Source organism: Papio anubis, chromosome 18 (genome assembly GCF_008728515.1).
Source record: "Papio anubis isolate 15944 chromosome 18, Panubis1.0, whole genome shotgun sequence".
In the NCBI taxonomy this organism is placed as follows: domain Eukaryota; kingdom Metazoa; phylum Chordata; class Mammalia; order Primates; family Cercopithecidae; genus Papio; species Papio anubis.
In genome coordinates this window covers 51,850,351-51,866,822 of record NC_044993.1, presented here as the reverse complement: position 1 = coordinate 51,866,822, position 16,472 = coordinate 51,850,351, and the positions used below count along the sequence as shown (strand labels likewise).

The window sequence follows — 16,472 nt, the reverse complement described above, 5'->3', positions numbered from 1 at the left end:
GTGACTTTCGCCTCCTGGCTGCATTTCTTTAAGACTCTCCTACTCCTGGCACCGTGGGAGCAGATACTCACACTCCCAACTCATTTATCCCAGGTTTATTATCATGAACCTGGGGTGCAGCCATGGGTAGGAGGACCCCATTGTAAAGCCTCTGAAATTGCAAAACTGGGAGTGCAGGCGCATTTCTCAGCAGAGGGCCCTGAAGTCAATCATGTTTTAAAAGGAAGCCAGGATCCCCAGAAGTTTTAAGAGGCCTGGTTTTCGTGCCCGGGTGCCCCCTCCCCGAGACTACACCCCTCCCTGCAGAAGAGGCGGGGTGCTCGGCCTACTCTTGCCTTTCCACGCTGGCAGATCTCCCCAGCTAGGTATTTGTTGGGGGCAACTGGCGGCTCCCCAAACCAAGGAGGCTTTTAGTCGGTCGGGGCCCGAGTTGGGACCACCCAGGCATGAGGCGCCCCCGTGGCCCCGCCGCGCCCTCGCCCTGAGCACGACCCCACCCCCTGCGCCCCGCGACCCGACTTTGGGGACTTGGCATTGGTCCCTGGCTCTCACCTGTGGACTCAGCGCCCCGAGCAGCAGCACCGCGAACTGGAGCTGGAGCCCCAGCCGGGGCCACGGCCTCGATCCCCTGGCCGCGCTCGCCATAGCGCCTGGGCAGCCGCACGGCTGGCCAGGTCCCTCGGTGCCTCCCAGGGAGCGCTCGGTCCGCTCCCGACCCGGAGGAGACTCCGCCCCTGGCTGGGCCTGCAACCCCAGCCCGGAGTCCTCGCGGGTCTCCGCCCTTCTCATCACACTCCCAGCCGCATCCTCGCGTCCCAGGCACCCCACCAAACACGGCGGGGAGCTTTACCGGGAGAGGGATTTTACTGAGCCCACCTGTGGAGAACTTACCACGTGCCGAGGACCGTGCTGGTTCATCACCAGCTCCTGGAATCCTCACTGCACCGCAGATACAACCGGAGGCTCAGAGCCACAGTCCCAATACAGACACGCCTGATCTCAAAGCCTGCGCTCTTCATCACTGCACCAGCGGATCCCGCTGGGCTATCAGGAAACAGAGATTAACTGGTGAATTCAGTCATTCGTTCAATAAATATTTATTATGGGTCAAGTAAGTGGCTCACCTCTGTAATCCCAGCACTTTGGGGGGCCTAGGAGGGAGGGTCACTTGAGGCCAGGAGTTTGAGACCAGCAACATAGTGAGACCCCATCTCTACAAAAACAATTGGCCAGGTGTGGTGATGTCCACCTGTAGTTCCAGTTACTCCGGAGGCTGAGGTGGGAGGATTGCTTGAGCCAGGAAGGCAAGGCTGCAGTGAGCTATAACTGTGCCATTGCACTCCAGCCTGGGGGACGGAGAGACTCAGTCTCCAAAAATAAAATAAATAAATATGTATGTATGTATGTACGTATGTATTTTTTGAGACAGAGTTTCGATCTTGTCACCCAGGCTGGAGTGCAATGGCACGATCTCGGCTCACTGCAACCTCTGCCTCCTGGGTCCTAGCAATTCTCCTCCCGAGTAGCTGGGATTAAAAATGCAGGCCACCATGCCCGGCTAATTTTTGTATTTTTAGTAGAGATGGGGGTTTTACCACTTTTGGCCAGGCTGGTCTTGAACTCCTGACCTCAACTGATCCGCTCACCTTGGCCTCCCAAAGCGCTGGGATTACAGCTGTAAGCCACTGTGCCCAGCCAATAAATATGTATTTATTATAAGCTATGACATGACTGCCTGGTGAACAAGAGTGATGAGGCCCCTGTCTTCGTAGAGCTTAGAGATGCCTATGCCTTAGATGTAAGACAACGCGGCACGGAAGGGCACCTTCTAATGGCCGTGTTCCCAGTAGACATCGCCAATTTTGTTCAGAGAGGGCCTGCCGGGGTCCTTGAAGGTAAGGTCCACCCTGTTTGCAAGTTTCGACTCATTCATGTCTCCTTCATCCTCACGTTAAAAAAAAAAAAAAAAAGGCCGGGCGCGGTGGCTCAAGCCTGTAATCCCAGCACTTTGGGAGGCCGAGACGGGCGGATCACGAGGTCAGGAGATCGAGACCATCCTGGCTAACCCGGTGAAACCCCGTCTCTACTAAAAAATACAAAAAACTAGCCGGGCGAGGTGGCGGGCGCCTGTAGTCCCAGCTACTCGGGAGGCTGAGGCAGGAGAATGGCGTAAACCCGGGAGGCGGAGCTTGCAGTGAGCTGAGATCCGGCCACTGCACTCCAGCCTGGGCGACAGAGCCAGACTCCATCTCAAAAAAAAAAAAAAAAAAAAATCCCTGCTGATTTGAGGGTCATTGCAGCCCAGCTCTGCCACCTTCTCCCCCTCCTCTTTGTCATCCTTGGCCCTCCTGATCATCCCCACAGTTACTGAAAACTTGGTAGCTTGGCCCCTAGCCTTCATCTCCACCCCAAATCCTGTCACTCTCCTTGGTGTCTTCAATGTCCAAGGTACAGCCTAGCCAGCACTGCAGCCTCTCAGTGGCTGTACCTCTTTGGAGACCTTATCTCTCACGCCACAATTGCACGTTATGTCCTGGGCCCTTGTCACACTCAGAACCACTTAGTTCCAACGTCCCTTTCTCTGATTGCAGCCTCCTCTCCATGAAACAGTTTCACCGTTTCATTCCCCTTATCCTTGTGCCCTGACCTACATGGTAAGTTCATCCCTCAGTCCCTTTCCCACTCTGTCAGCCCCTTCTTTGTCCTTATCCAGCTTGGACCTCCTAGCTGACCATCTGAAGGAACTACACCACTGTCTTAGGCTGGGTTTCCTATGAACAGGTTGGGATTTTTATGAAAGTTATTTCACACTAAGCCATGCCAGGTTCAGGAGTTTAAGACCTGCCTGGGCAACATAGCAAGACCTCAGTCTCTACAAAAAATAAGAAATAAGCCAGGCACGCTGGTGTGCACTAGTAGCCCCAGCTACTTGGGAGGCTGAGGTAGGAGGATCCCTTGAGCCCAAGAGTTCCAGGCTGCAGGTGGCACCACTGCCCTCCAGCCTGGGCAACAGAGTGAGACCCTGTCTCTAAAAAACAAAACAGGCTGGGTGTGGTGGCTCATACCTGTAATCTCAGCACTTTGGGAGGTCGAGGTGGGAGGATCACCTGAGGTCAGGAGTTTGAGACCAGCCTGGCCAACATGGTGAAACCCTGTCTCTACTAAAAATACCAAAATTAGCCAGGCATGATGGAGCATGCCTATAATTCCAGCTACTTGGGAGACTGAGGCAGGAGAATTTCTTGAACCCAGGAGGTGGAGGTTGCAGTGAGCCGCAATCGCGCCATTGCACTCCAGCCTGGGCAACAGAGTGAGACTTTGTCTCAAAATAAATAATTAAATAAAAAACAAAACAAAACAAAAACAAAGAAATATGTACATCATGACATCTTTGGTTTACTTGGTTGCTCTTTCATGCTTAGCTGTTCCAATATCCCTAAATTAGCCCAGTAGTCCTAACTTTATGAAAAAAGTGATTGCTTGCCACTTTAGAACCTAACCCAAGTTATTGAGTGTGTGAACGAACCCTCCTTTCTGCTCTATATTTTGTACACTCTGCATTATTTTGAAATGTACATTGTGTTTACTATGCTTGGATTCAGGCATTTCTCATGCAAAAAATTTGACTTGCATAAAATACAAACTGCAAATGAACTGGAATAAATGTGTGTGTGTGTGTGTTTATGTGATGATAAAAGTAATATACATTCTAGAAACTTTGTAAAATTCAGAAAAATTTAAATAAGAAAATATTTGGACAGGTGTGGTGGCTCATACCTGTAGTCCTGGCTACTCAGGAGGCTTAGGTGGGAGGATCACTTGAGCCCAGAAGCTGGAGGCTGCAGTTAGCTGTGACTGCACCACTGCACTCCAGCATGGGCTGAAGAGCAAGACATTATCTCAAAAATATTAATAGTAATCAGCAGGATGCAGTGGCTCATCTGGTAATCCCAGCACTTTGGGAGGCTGAGGTGGGAAAATCACTTGAGGTCAGGAGTTCGAGACCAGCCTGGCCAACATGCTGAAACCCTGTTTCTACTAAAAATACAAAAATTAGCCAGGAGTGGTGGCACATGCCTATAATCCCAGCTACTTGGGAGGCTGAGGCAGGAGAATTTCTTGAACCCTGGAGGCAGAGGTTGCAGTGAGCTGAGATTGTGCCATTGCACTCCAGCCTGGGCGACAGAGCAACACTCCATCTCAAAAAAAAAAAAAAAAAAAAAAATTAATAATAATAAATACAAATTTTTAAAAAAGTTCGTTCATGGGTCCACCGTTTGAAAACAGCACCCCATTAACATTCTGTCATACTTCCGCCAATGGTTTCTTCTCCCTATGCCTATATGTATGATGGGATCCTATGTTGAAATACTCACATGTTTTTTCCACTCCAGAGTTTCATTTACCCGGACAGTCCTTCTTCCATTCAAGCAAGTCAACCCTAAATTTTGTTACCTCAGCAAATGGATGAGAAGCAGAAAGATAAATGAAAATTCTAGCTTTTGAGTTTTCAGAAAACTCAGGTTAGGAGCCTAGATTTGAGACAATAACCAGCCTGGCCAACATGGTGAAACCTCGTCTCTACTAAAAATACAAAAATTAGCCGGGTGTGGTAGTGCGTGCCTATAATCCCAGCTACTTGGGAGGCTGAGGCAGGAGAATCACTTGAACTCTGGAGGCGGAGGTTGCAGTGAGCTGCACTCCAGCCTGGGCGACAGAGTGAGACTCTGTCTCAAAAAAAAAAAAAGATTTCAGACACTAAATGAGGCTGGAAAAGATTTTCCAGACTTGGAGAGGAAGGAGAATAGGAAGGAACAGGGAGAAGCTGCTCCAGGTCCCCGAGGAAGGGAGACCCAGGCCTGCAGTCCCTTATCCAAGGACGGGACCCCATGTAGGCTTGTGGGGTCCAAGAGCAGAGGGGCTCTGCATTTTGCTTCCTGGGGAGAGCCTGGGAAAGCAAGAAGACTCCAGAAGAGAAGCTGCATTCTGTGCTGGGGCAGAGGGGCCCATTAGAGGCATCCCCACTGTCCACTGTGACATGGAGGTGGGTGGGTGGATGTTTACCACGTGCCTCAGTGCCTGAGAGTGGCTTGGAGGAGGGAGCGAGCGAGAGATGATTGGTAGAGATAAAGAGAAAACACGCATGCTCACATAGAGATGGAGAACACATGTGTTGAAATTAGAGAGAGAGAACATGTGTGCTCAGAATAGAGATGGAGATAGAGACAGAGAACACGCATGCTGAAAATAGACACACACACACAGAGAACACGTGTGCCCAAAAATATATATGTAGAGAGAGATGGAAAGAACATGTGCACCCAAAATAGAGATAAAGAGAGATAGAGGCTGGGCAGGGTGGCTCATGCTTATAAACCCAGCACTTTGGGAGGCTGAGGCAGGTGGATCACTTGAGGTCAGGAGTTCCAGACCAGCCTGGCCAACATGGTGAAACCCCATCTCTACTAAAAATACAAAAAAAATTAGCCAGGTGTGGTGGCGGGTGCCTGTAATCCCCGTAGTCCCAGTTACTTGGGAGGCTGAGGCAGGAGAATCGCTTGAACCTGGGAGGTGAAGGTGCAGTAAGATGATATCGAGCCACTGCACTCCAGCCTGGGTGACAGAGTGACACTCCATCTCAAAAAAAAAAAAAAAAGAAAAAAAGAAAAAAAAAGAAAAAAAAGTAGAATATGCACACTCAAAATAGAGACAGAGAGAGGAAGAGAACACGTGTGCTCAAAAAATATATGTGTATGGAGAGAGAGAGAGGTAAAGAGAAGGAACATGTGTGCTCGAAATAGAGATAGAGACAGAGAGAGCATGCATGCTCAAAAGAAAGAGATAGAGAAAGAGAGAGAGAGGGAACAAAGAGTGAGACAGAGGTAAAGAGAGAGGATATGCGTGCTCAGAAAAGAGGAGAGAGAACATGCGTGCTCAAAACAGAAAGGCAGAGAGAGGCCGCGTGAGGTGGCTCACGCCTGTAATCCCAGCACTTTGGGAGGCCGAGGAGGGTGGATCACCTGAGGTCAGGAGTTTGAGACCAGCCTGGCCAATATGGTGAAACCCCATTTCTACAAAAATACAAAAATTAGCCAGCATGATGGCGGGTGCCTGTAATCCCAGCTACTCGGGAGGCTGAGGCGGGAGAATCGATTGAACCTGGGAGGCGGAGGTTGCAGTGAGCCAAGATTGCGCCACTGCACTCCAATCTGGGTGACAGAGTGACAGTCCCTCTGTCCATCTCAAAAAAAAAGGCAGAGAGAGAACACATGTGCTCAAATATACATGTGTGTGTATATATATACACACACACATACATGTACACAATACATATATGCGTGTGTGTGTGTGTATGTGTGTGTGTGTGTGTGTGTATATATATATGGAGAGAGAGGTAGAGCATGCAGGAGAGAGGGGGAGAGAGAGAGGGAGGGAAAGAGGGAGGAGGGAGACTTCAGAGGGGAAGGACAGGCGATGCAGCAGAGGCCACTGGCATCTCAGGGGCTGCCCGCTGGTACAGATGGTGACCAGACCCCCGTGCCCTCTTGCCTGCTGGTGCTGTGTAGGCTCCACGGAACTTAAACCTACCCTGAAAAAGGCTAGGAGGAGCCAGATGGGATTGAATTTCTTCCACCTTGCACAAAGGGAGCTTAAAATAAAAGTTACATTTTATAAAGTCTATGAAGTTCTATAAGATTTAACAAAGTTGATAAATTTTATAAAGTTAAAAAGAAAAAAGTCCTATTTCTTCCCTGCACCTCAATGTGTGCTCAAGGGCTCTGAAATCTCTAGATCTATACACACATCAATAGCTTTTCTCCTATTTTAGCAACAGAGCAGAGAAAACAGAAATAGAAAACAAAAAATACTCCAATCATAATAGCACTGAAAGGAAAATGCTTAGGAATAAATTTAAGTAGAAAGGCACAAGACCTACAGAAAGAAAACCTTAAAATCTTATGAAAGACAAAAAACAAAATGTGAACAAATATAAAGGGATGTTCCTGCATGGGAAGATTTTATATAATTAATATGTTAATTCTCCCTGAATTAAGTTGGGCGTGGTGGCTCACATCTGTAATCTCAACATTTTGGGGGGCCAAGGCAGGAGGATTGCTTGAGGCCAGGAGTTTGAGACCAGCCTGGGCAACATAGCGAGACTCTGTTTCTACAAAAAAATTTGAAAAATTGCTGGGTGTGGTGGCAGTGGGAGGATCACTTGAGCCCAGGAGTTTGAGGCTGCAGTGAGCAATAATTCCATCACTGCCCTCCAACGTGGGTAACAGAGTGAGACTCTGTCTCTAAAAACAAAAACAAAGCACAACAAAACAAAATAAAACAAAAAAACCCAAAAAACAAACAAAAAATTCTCCCCAACAAAACAAACAAAAAACCCTCCAAAAAACAAACAAAAAAATTCTCCCCAAATTAAAATATAAGTATCATGTAATTTTTTTGATCCAAGGTTTTAAAAATTGGCTAAAATAAAGATTATATGCAAGAACGAATGCTTGATGTGCTTATTTCGCATTGCATGCCTGTATCCAAACATCTCATGTGCCCTATCATAAATATGTACACCCACCATGTACCCACAAAAATTAAAGATGCAAAATTTGAAATAAAATAAATGCTTGAGAATAGTCAAGAAAAGTGTGAGAATAAAGAAAAATGGGAAAGGGGCTTTTTTTTTTGAGGGGGAATCTCACTCAGTCGCCCAGGCTGGAGTGCAGTGGCGCGATGTCGGCTCACTGCAAGCTCCGCCTCCCCGGTTCACGCCATTCTCCTACCTCAGCCTCCCGAGTAGCTGGGACTACAGGCGCCCGCCACCACGCCCGGTTAATTTTTTGTATTTTTAGTAAAGACGCGGCTTCACCGTGTTAGCCAGGATGGTCTCGGTCTCCTGACCTCCTGATACGCCCGCCTCGGCCTCCAAAGTACTGGGATTACAGGTGTGAGCCACCACGTCTGGCTGGAAAGGGGCTTATTTTTTACTAGATATCAGAACATACTGCAAAACCACAGCATCAATATAATTTTAGCACAGGAATTGACAAATAAATAAATATATGAGTTGGATTGAACAAAGAATCCAGAAATAAATATCAGTATGTGATAATTGAATAAATGTCAAAGATGATATTTTTATTATTTATTTATTTATTTAAAGATAGGGTCTTGTTCTGTCACCCAGGCTGGAGTGCAGTGGCATGATCGTAGCTCGCTGCAGCCTGAAATTTGGGCTCACCCGATCCTCCCACATCAGCTTCTCAAGTAGCTGGGACTGCTGGTGCTCACCACCACACTCAGCTACAGACGACAGTTTAATTCATTGGACTATTTGATGAATGCCTTGGCAGAATTGTCTATCTATTAGGAAGAAATAAAATTTATTTCTTATATCACATGTGCATTAGTTTTCTATGGCTGCAGAGCAAAGTACCCCCAAAATTGCTGGCTGAAAACAACAGCAGTTCTTCTTCCACAGGTTCTGTGGGCCAGGAATGTGGGCGTGGCTTAGCAGGGCCCAGTGCTGCAAGTCCAGCAAGGCTGCCCTCGGGGTGTCTGCCTGGGCTGTGCTCATCTTAAGGATCGACTGGGGAAGGATTCACTTCCAGGCTCACTCCATGATTGACAGCAGGATTCATTTCTTTGTGGGCTGTTGGACTAAGGGCCTCAGTTCCTTAAGAGGTGTTGGTCCACCCTTGTTTGGTTCCTTGTCATGTGGGCCTGTCCAAAGGGCAGTGTATAACATAGCAAGTTAATTCATCAGAGAGAGAGAGAGAGAGAGAGAGAGAGAGAGAGAGATGATAGAGAAAGCAGAGATGCTGGCAAGGTGGAAGTCACAGTCTTTTGTAACCTAATCTCAGAAATGATACCCTATTATTCTAAGCCCTCTGTCTTTTTTTTTTTTTTTTTTTGAAACAGAGTCTGGCTCTGTTGCCCAGGCTGGAGTGCAGCGGTGTGATCTCAGCTCACTGCCACTCCTGCCTCCCGGGTTCAAGCGATTCTCATGCCTCAGCCTCCCAAGTAGCTGGGTTTGCAGGTGCGCACCACCACACCTGGCTAACTTTTGTATTTTTTTTTTAGTAGACATGTGGTTTCACCCTTTTGGTCAGGCTGGTTTCAAACCCATCTCAAGTGATCCTCCTGCCTTGGCCTCCCAAAGTGCTGGGATTACAGGCATGAGCTACTGCACCTGGTCTAACGTTGATATATTTTATTTGTCAGAAGACAGTTCCAGCCTCCACTCACAGAGAGGAGATGACACAAGGTCATGAATATCAGCAAGTGACAATCATTGGGGCCATCTTAGAAGCCTGCCTACCACAATATACAAAATACATTCTAATGGATTAAAAGTAAATGTGAAAAATAAGACAATAAAAATCTTTGAGGATGGTTTACAATACTATGTGAATGATCTAGGAGCTAGGAGATGGGGAAATTTATTTTGTATTTTATAGTAAACTTTTTATTGAAGTGCAGCATACCTACATAAGGTACACAAATCACAGGCCCTACGGTGAACACATCTGTTTGACTGTGATTGTTTGTGTTCTGTTTTTTGTGCAAAGATCAACAAACAGAACTTGACCAATTCCCCCAGAAAGTTCCTTGTGCCCCATTTCAAGAGTAACCTCTACCCGGACTTCTCACACCATAGATTATTTTTGTCTGGTTTTGATCTTTATATAAATAGAATCATACAGCATGTGCTCTTCAATGTCTGGCTTCCTTTTTAGTATTATTTTTTGTGAGATGTGTAGCTGTAGTTCATTCTCATTGCCATATAGCATCACATTGTATGACTATGCCACAATTTATTTATCCATTCTAATTTTTAAAAACTTTTATCCTAAGTTCAGGGGTACAAGTGCAGGTTTGCTACATAAGTAAATTTGTGTCATGGGGATTTGCTGTACAGATTATTTCATCACCTAGGTATTGAGCCTAGTACCCATTAGTTATTTTTCCTAATCCTTTCCCTCCTCCCAACCTCCATCCTCCAAAAGGCCCCAGTGTGTGTTGTTCCCCTCTATCTGTTCTCACTTACAAGTGAGAACATGCGGTATTTGGTTTTCTGTTGCTGTGTTAGTTTGTTAAGGATAACGGCCTCCAGCTCCATCCATGTCCCTGCAAAGGACATGATCTTGTTCTTTATTATGGCTGCACCATTGTAGTGTTGATGGGCATTAGTTTTCTTCCCCACTAGTTTTTGGCTTTTATGAATAGTTCTATGAGTATTCTTGTACTATTTTATTTTATATTTTATTTTTAGAGATAAAGTCTCATTCTCTTGCCCAGGCTGAAGTGCAGTATGTTGATCATAGCTCACTGCAGCCTCCAACTCCTCGGCTCAAGTGATCCTCCTGCCTTGGCCTCCTAAGAAGCTGGGATTACAGGTGTGTGCCACCACCATGCCTGGCTAATTATTTTATTGTTTTGTAGAGACAGAGGTCTCACTATGTTGTCCAGGCTGGTCTCAAACTCCTGGCCTCAAGTGATCTTTCTGCTTCAGCCTCCTAAAGTGCTGGGATTACAGGCAGGAGCCACGGTGCCCGGCTGTACATGTCTGTACATGAATGTATCTATGCATTTCTGTTGGGTATATACTTAGCAGCAAAATTTCTGGGTCATGGGAAATGTGTATGTTCTGCTTCAGTACATTTTGCCAAACAATTTTCTAAACTACCAGATTGCACTTGGTGGTGGTGGTGGGGAATTTCTTATGCAATACAGAAAATATAGAAGCTTTAAGAAAAAACAGATACACATGAAATATATAAAAATTTAAAACTTTAGAATAGACACCATAGACAAACATCGGATTAGAAAAAATATTGGCAACATGGAAGATAAGTAAAGGATTAACATCTATTAAATACAAACTGTTCCTATAAATCGACAAGAAAAAGACAACCAACCAAAAAATATGCAAAGTCTATGAATAGGCTCTTACATAATATCAGCTCCACACATGTGAAAATGTGCTCAAAATCACTAGCAGTCAGAGAAATGTAAAAACAAGATTAAAAAAGTAACAGCAAGTATATCACTTTATGCCCATAAATTTGCAAAAATTAAAAGGAAGGCTGCGGGAATAAAAGAATATTGAAAATTGCTGAAGCTAAGCCATGCGTTTTTGGAGGTTCATCATACTGTTCTGTTTGCATTCAAAATGTTTGAAAATGTCCATAAGATAAAGAAAAGAAGAAAAAAATTAGCCGAGCACGGTGGCATGTGCCTGTAGTCCCAGCTACTCGGGAGGCTGAAGCAGGAGGATCACTTGAACCCAGGAGTTTAAGGTTGCAGTGAGCTATGATTGCGTCACTGCACTCCAGCCTGGATGACAGAGTGAGATGTTGTCTCAAAAAAAAAAAAAAAAAAGTAACAAGAACAAGAAAAGGAAACCCAAACAAAAAGAAGGCTAAACCTATTGCAGTCAGGGATATGGGGAAGAGCACAGTCTCACATAGTACTAGTGGAAATGTAAATTGTTACAGACTTATTTGGTTATTTTGTTTTTGTTTTTTAAAAAATGTTTTGTAGAGATGGGGATCTTGCTATATTGTCCAGGCAAGAAACTCGAACTCCTGGCCTCAAGTGATCCTCCTGCCTCAGCCTCCCAAAGTACTGGGATTACAGGTCTGAGCCACCATGCCTGGCCTGTTACATATTTGAAGGCATCTGTTAACAACTGGTAAAAATAAAAAATGCCTAACTCCTTTGACCTGGAAACCCCACTCTCAGGGATCTTTTCCACAAAAATAAAAGCACCAGGTTTATAATGGTAGAAATATCAATGTGCTTACTGTAGCGTTGTTCTTAGTGACAAACAAGTGGAAAAAATGAAAGTATCCTTCAATTGAGAAATAGCTGACTGAAGGCTGTTGTGGATGGATCACTTGAGGCCAGGAGTTCGAGACCAGCCTGGCCAACATGCCAAAACCCTGTCACTACTAAAACAAAAACAAAAACAAAAATTAGCTGGGTGTGGTAGTGCACACCTGTAGCCCCAGCTATTTGGGAGGCTGAGGCATCAGAATCACTTGAACCCGGAAGGCAGAGGTTGCAGTGAGCCGAGATTACACCACTGCACTCCAGCCTGGGCAACAGAGTGAGACTCTGTCTCAAAAATAAATAAATAAATAAATAAATAAATAAATAAATAAATAAATAAGAGATATAGTTGCCTGAACTGTATAACATCTGCAATTTGAAGTATTATGCAGCCATTAAAAATAACATATTGGAGGCCGGGCACAGTGGCTCATGCCTGTAATCCCAGCACTTTGGGAGGCCAAGGTGGGCGGATCACCTGAGGTCAGGAGTTCGAGACCAGCCTTGCCAATATGGTGAAACCCTGGCTCTACTAAAAATACAAAACTAGCCAGATGTGGTGGCCAGTGCCTGTAATCCTAGCTACTTGGGAGACTGAGGCAGGAGAATTGCTTGAACCCAGGAGGCAGAGGTTGCAGTGAGCTGCTGAGATCGCACCACTGCAGTCCAGCCTGGGCGACAGAGTGAGATTCTGTCTCCAAAAGAAACATATATAAATGAGGCTGGGCGTGGTGGCTCATGCCTATAATCCCAGCACTTTGGGAGGCCGAGGAGGGAGGATTACTTGTGCCCAGGAGTTTGAGACCAGCCTGGGCAACAAAGTGATAACCTGTCTCTACAAAAAATTTAAAAAATTAGCCAGGTGTAGTGGCATGCACCTGTGGTCCCAGTTACATGGGAGGCTGAGGCAGGAGGATGGCTTGAGCCCAGGAGGTCAAAGCTGCAGTGAGCTGCGTTTGTGTTACTGCACTCCAGCCTAAGTGACAGAGCGAGTCCCTGTCTAAAAAAAAAAAAAAAAAAAAAAAAAAGTAGAGTACAGTCATTGACTCAGAAGAATTTCTTTGAGTCACATTGAGAATTGCAAGATGAGAAAACAGCCTTATAGGAACTTCTTTTTGTAAAACTTTGCAATATGTTTGTAAGTTATTTTATATGAGCATGGAGAAAAATACAGAATGTAATATACTGGTTTGTTAACAAGGGTTTTGTGGTAGGCTGGGGGGAGTATTATACTAGTGAAGGAGTAAAACCAGCAAAAATAAAGAAAAAAGCTACTAAAAATAGAAAATACTCTAATTATGTATCCCATTTATATAAAATTAGATGTAGCTATGTGATATGCATGTATGCACTAATATGCAAATATGTCCTTGACCAAATGAAAGAGCTGTTTATACTATTATGCATAAATGTTTTTTTAAAAATAATTTTGGGGACAGTATCTCTCTGTTGCCCAGACTGGAGTGTGCCCGGGCTGGTCTAGAGCTCCCGGTCTCAAGCAATCAGCAATTCTCCTGCCTCAGCCTCCCAAAGTGCTGGGATTACAGGCGTGAGCCACTGCCCCTGGCCTGGAGCAGTTTTAATTCCCTTGTTCGCATACCCTGCCAGTTCTGCACATCATAAATTCAGTGGATTGGAATGTCTTTGGAAACCAAATGACAGTTTTCCTTTCATCCTCCTCAAAATAGTCACTGTTGCTGCACATATGTGATTTACTTAATCGCTAATTTGCAAGGAAGGTTTTCTTGCCTCCATTTCACAGATGAGCAAACTAAGTTTCATAGAAGTTAAGTAATTTGTCCAAATTTACAAAGCTAGTAAGTGATGCGGCTGTGATTCAAACATAGGTCCGTTGGAGTCTGCGAGCTTAATCTCTATGTTCTATTTCCTTACCTCTATTTTCCCCTTGATATGTTTTTCCATGGGTTTGCTTCTTCTAGATCAGGGTGGTGTGAACTAATGAGCTGATTAAGGTTTAGGCTTCAAATAAAGGAGCTGGTCCTGTTGCCTGGGCAGAAGCAGTCCTTGGTGCTCATTTGGGCTATGCTAATTTGCTGGCACAACACACTGGTTTTGTTTGTTTGTTTGTTTGTTTGAGACGGGGTTTCCCTGTTTTTGCCCAGACTGGAGTGGTGCAATGGCGCGATCTCGGCTCACTGCAACCTCTGCCTCTCGGGTTCAAGCGATTCTCCTGCCTCAGCCTCCCAAGTAGCCGGGATTACAAGAGCCCGCCACCACGCCCGGCTAATTTTTTGTATTTTTAGTAGAGACGGGGGTCTCACCATATTGGCCAGGATGGGCTGGATCTCTTGACCTCGTGATCTGTCCGCCTCGGCCTCCCGAAGTGCTGGGATTGCAGGCGTGAGCCACCGCACCCGGCCTGTTGTTGTTTTTTTGAGTTTCACTCTTGTTGCCCAGGCTGGAGTGCAATGGCGCAGTCTCGGCTCACTGCAACCTCCGCCTCCCAAGTTCAAGCAATTCTCCTGCCTCAGCCTCCCGAGTAGCTGGGATTACAGGTGGCCGCCACCACGCCTAATTTTTTTTTTTTTTTTTTTTGGTATTTTTAGTAGAGACGGGGTTTCACCATGTTGGCCAGGCTGGTCTTGAATTCCTGACCTCAGGTGATCGCCCGCCTCGGCCTCCCAGAGTGCTGGGATTACAGGTTTGAGCCACCAGTCCCGGTCAGCACTGGGGTTTAAGGCCAAAGTTGGTCCCTTTATCTCCCCCAGGGAACACTGTGGCCTCATATCTCCTCCAAGGACTCACCCACGCACAGTCAGAGCTCGGTCATTTCACTCTCCTCCCCGCCCCGGGCGTGAGTAACCATCTCCTCACGTCTGAGGAAGGCCCGAAGTCCTGCGGGACTGGGTTTTTCAGAGGCGGAGTCCTGTAGATTTCTGTTTTGCCTCACGAGAGGCCTCTACTGGTGACATTTCAAACTGCAGGCTCATGATTCCATTGGAATGACAAAAGCAAGTCAAGGGTTCCAAGCTGTTAGAAGTATTGGTTACCCACGGAGAAGTGAGAGAGGGGGAAAGAAACGGGGTAGCTACTCTGCGGAGGCTGGAGGGAGGCTCCTGGGGGATCTAACTGCATTGTATTTCTTGATACAGATGGAGGGGGCATGAACACTTTATTTATTTATTTATTTATTTATTTATTTATTTATTTATTTAAAGACAGTTGCATTCTGCTGTCCAGGCTGGAGAGTGCAGTGGTGCGATCTTGTCTTACTGCAACCGCCGCCTCCCCGGCTCAAATGATCCTCTCACCTCAGCTTCCCAAGTCCAGTAGCTGGGACTACAGGCAGGTGCCATCACGTCCAGACATCATTAACAATTAACATATACACACTTACAATTTAATACATTAAAGACGAAAGTAATAAATACTCAAAATTTATTTTCTAATTCTTTTACTGTTGCTTCTGAGCACACTTGGGACTCTTTCTATCTATGGTATCTGTATGGTGGAAATACTATTAATATGGAATGGTGGGTTACATAGAATTATAACCCAACTCCGTGCCAGTGACATCACATTACCATCTTGGAATCAGTTATGGTGCAAGTGTTTTTACCATGGAAGTCAGCAGATGCTACAAGTTGGGTCTTGATTTATATTTTGTTGACCCCCTAAACTTTTTTTTTTTTTTTTTTTTGAGACAGGGTCTCACTCTCTTTCCCAGGCTGGAGTGCAGTGGTGTGATCTTGGCTCACTGCAATCTCTGCCTTCCAGGTTCAAGCGATTCTCCTGCCTCAGCTTCCTGAGTAGCTGGGACTACAGGCATGCACCAGTACGCCTGGCTAATTTTTGTATTTTCAGTAGAGACGGGGTTTCAGCATGTTGGCCAGGCTGGTCTTGAACTCTTGACCTCAGATGATCCGCCCGTCTCGGCCTCCCAAAGTGCTGGGATTACAGGCGTGAGCCACCGCGCCCGGCCGAAAATATTTTTTAGAAGTGTTGTGTCTGTTAATGACATAAAAAATCAAGGAAATATTCTCCTTGTGTTTGAAATCTATTATCTGACTCAACAAAGACGTTCCTTTCATCATTGAAAAATGAGTAAAGTTCCAAAAAAACTTCATTTCACTTTTCTCTTCCTAGTTGTTTATGTAAGCAAAAATATCAACAAACATGCGTGTCGGAGCTACACTTGGAGAGGCAGTTGTTAAAAGTGTATTAGTACATCATACGTGATACTCAAATAAAAGGTTAAAAACCAGTGAAGAAGCAGACACATAGATTTATGCCCTTATGGTAAAAATATGGTGGATTTCATAAACAATGGTTTTGTTTAATTTTCTTAATAAAATATAGAAACATTGAAAAGAAAACCTGGCTGGGTGTAGTGGCTCATGCCTGTAATCCCAGCACTTTGGGAGGCTGAGGCAGGTGGACTGCTTGAGCCCAGGCATTCGAGACCAGCCTAGGCAACACAGTGAGAACTCCACTCTACAAAAAATCAAACCATGGTTCTACATGTCTGTGGTCCCACCTGCTTGGGAGTCTAAGGCGGGAGGATTGCTTGAGCCCAGGCAGTGGAGGCTGCAGTGAGCTGTGATCACACCACTGTACACCAACCTGGATGACAGAGATCTTGCCGCAAAAGAAAAGAAAAAGAAAAC

At 45.5% G+C, this 16,472-nt stretch overlaps 1 protein-coding gene across 4 annotated transcripts in view; it reads right to left on the bottom strand.

The window, feature by feature from the left end:
- The window catches only part of ERN2 (endoplasmic reticulum to nucleus signaling 2), a 39,158-nt gene extending 23,659 nt beyond the window's left edge, over positions 1-15,499 (bottom strand). For 2 of the 4 annotated variants that reach the window (XM_009196163.3, XM_003916679.5), the window contains exons 1-2: positions 14,611-15,499; positions 553-1,044 (exon numbers count right to left, since the gene is read on the bottom strand). In XM_009196163.3, the coding sequence (XP_009194427.3) occupies positions 553-789 (237 nt within the window). In that variant the 5' untranslated portion in view covers positions 790-1,044; positions 14,611-15,499. Of the gene's footprint in view, positions 1-552; positions 1,171-14,610 lie in introns of those variants that run through there. The other 2 variants (XM_021931826.2, XM_031658393.1) reach the window with 2 other exon arrangements.
- Between the last annotated feature and the right edge of the window lie 973 nt (positions 15,500-16,472).